Source organism: Trichechus manatus, unplaced genomic scaffold, assembly GCF_000243295.1.
Source record: "Trichechus manatus latirostris isolate Lorelei unplaced genomic scaffold, TriManLat1.0 scaffold00128, whole genome shotgun sequence".
Classification (NCBI taxonomy): Eukaryota; Metazoa; Chordata; class Mammalia; order Sirenia; family Trichechidae; genus Trichechus; species Trichechus manatus.
The window spans coordinates 2,095,930-2,098,587 of NW_004444064.1; the positions used below are offsets into that span (position 1 = coordinate 2,095,930).

At 48.4% G+C, this 2,658-nt stretch overlaps 1 protein-coding gene across 1 annotated transcript in view; it reads right to left on the reverse strand.

The window, feature by feature from the left end:
* The window catches only part of PCNT (pericentrin), a 126,854-nt gene extending 125,290 nt beyond the window's left edge, over nucleotides 1-1,564 (reverse strand). The window contains exons 1-2 of the mRNA XM_023739100.1: nucleotides 1,251-1,564; nucleotides 881-968 (exon numbers count right to left, since the gene is read on the reverse strand). Of these exons, the coding sequence (XP_023594868.1) occupies nucleotides 881-968; nucleotides 1,251-1,522 (360 nt within the window). The 5' untranslated portion in view covers nucleotides 1,523-1,564. The remainder of the gene's footprint in view (nucleotides 1-880; nucleotides 969-1,250) is intronic.
* Nucleotides 1,565-2,658: the final 1,094 nt, after the last annotated feature.

Consider the following 2,658-nt stretch of genomic DNA (forward strand, 5'->3'; position numbering starts at 1 on the left):
CCACACCCACAATGAGAATCCCTTTCATCTGATTGGCTACTCACAGTATATTCAATCGTGAGAGTAATTACATTAAAACACGGAGAATCATGGCCCAGCCTAGCTGACACACAATCTTTGCCATCACATAGACCTAGGAATGTGACCCTCAGAAACAATCGATATTCATAAGAGAGACAGAAATCAACAATGGAAAACTGGAAATAACCTAAATGGCCAATGACAGCAGATATGTAAAATAAAAGATTGTGCTTACCCTCCCAGGTAGCAAATCTGACTTCACTGTCACAGAAAGATCGCCACATCACACAGGAACTGAGCTGCCCAGCACAGCAGCCACTGGACAAGCAAGGTGACTTACATTCAAATAAATTACAATCAAATAAAGTTAAACCTTCAGCTCCTCAGGCGCACCAACCACATCTCACAGGCTCAACAGCCACATGTGTTGGTGCTGCCATGTTGGACAGCATGGAAGGAGAACGCGTCCATCATCACAGAAAACACTGCTAGGATGGCGCTGATTTACAGGGCTAAAAACGACAGAAATAAACAGTGCGGGGGCAACTCAAGGACAAAGGAATATGAAGTCTGATGGCCGCAGTGTGGGGAGCACGCGGAGACACGGGACCAGGAAAGCATGTGAGGGTTCTTCCAACCACCACTTCCACTTCCTGATTGATGCCCTAGAGAAGCTGTCTCCCAACAGATACGCAAACAGACAACAATGCAATGTGCCAATCGTCAGAGGTGTGTGCAAGGTAGAAAAGCAAGCCTTCCTCTACTTGGTAGGTGAAAAGGATGAAATCCAGATTTCTAAGTCTAAGATTAATAAAACTCAATCTTCTCCCAATGATTAAAAAAAAAAATGGCCCATCACCTCGTGTTGCTCAAGCTGAAGCTTAAGTTGGTCAAGGTGTTCTTTCCTTTCCTTCTCAGCCATCTCTTCTAAAAAGGTACTGGACGAACTAAGAGAGAAGACATGAGTTAAGTACTGTGCGAACACCGCCTTCCATCCTGAACTCTGCTCTGTCCCAAGGCTCGGTCACTTGGGCCAGAGACTCAGACCCCGCTGAATTTCATCTTTGCTTGAAGTCCCAACTAAAGAAAATCATTTCTAAATAAACATAAAATCAAAGGCTGGTGGTCTTGACTGGCACAAGATCGCAAAAAAAAAAGAGATCTGAATTCAAAGTTCAAAGTTCCCATATTTCAAACACATATTTAAGATGAAAAATCATTTTATTTACCTGATATCTGCATATTCCAGAAAAGAATCTTCCTTCACCTCTTGCAGCCGCTGCTGTAACAAAGTCAGGTCTTCTTGGTAGCTTTTTTCGGCATCCCTTAACTTCTTTTCAAAGTAAATCCTCAGCTGCTCCAGATCAGTCTCATGCTCGATTTTCTCTCGTTGCTGCTGTTGTGCAAAGTCTCGCTTTAGCTGTTCTAACTCTTCCACGTGAGATGCTGCAGCCAGAAGCTGCTCCTGTAACTCTTTAATGGGATGGAAGCATGTTATCATCTTAAAACAAAACACTGGTGAAAACTCAGAAGCTATTTCAGGCCCTAAGGAGACCTGGCAGTGCAACGGTTAAGCACTTAACTACTAACCAAAACGTGGGCGGTTCAAACCCACCCACCTAGCAGCTCTATGGAAGACCTGGTGAACTGCTCCCATGAAGATTATAGCTGAGAAAACCCTATACAGCAGTTCTACCCTGTCACATAGGTTTGCTGTGAGTTGGAGTCAACCCAATGGCACCCAACAACAACTCAGGACCTGGGATATGGTGGGCAGAATCCCACAAACGGTCCCCAGGGTTCCACACCCAAATCCTGGGACCTGTGAGCACACTGAGGGCCCCTCGCAAATCGGCTGCATGATGGACCCTGTGTGGGATGTAGCCCACGGGACAGCAGCCTTAAAACAGGAGAGAACCGGGAAGGCTCAACCCATACACGAGAGCCCTCTAGAAGCAGAGCACTTCCTCTGGCTGCTGGCAGGAAGGCAGGGAGAGTCAAGGCAGGAGGAGCCCTCACACGCCATCACCAGCTGTGAAGATGAAGGGGATCACAGGGCAAGAACCTGGGCTCGCCGCAGCAGCTGAAAGGGACCCCCAGCCAACAGTCATCAAGGACGCGGGGCCTCAGTCCCAGCCCCAGAACCGAGTCTGGCCAATGGCCCGAATAGCCTGGAAGCGAGGACTCAGCTGCTAACATCCTGATTTCAGCCTGAGACCACAGTGGAGACCCCGGCCACGCCATCCCAGACTTCCGGCCCCTGGGTCTGTGAGCTGGCAAAGGGGCGTGGTTTTAAGCAATACAGACCAGAGGACAGCTTCTCACTCACCATCACGGTTTTGATCCACAGAATGCCGCCAGCTGGTTTACAATAATTAACTGCTAGCTTTCAAATAACTTGACTTAACTGGCTGGTCACCCAGAGATTTCAAATCTAAGTTCCCATAAAAGTTTCAAATGCAAGAATGAAGCTCCCAGCCGGCCCGTTAGCATGGAGACATGGGGACAGTGTCTGTGAGGTCGGCTTAGCCTAGCTGACAACCTACTGATCAGCTGAGGCTGCCCCTTGCCCTGCTCCCGGGGCCGCTCCCAGCTTCTCTCCTCACAGCAACCCTGGAACAGGCTGCCTGGTTCTCT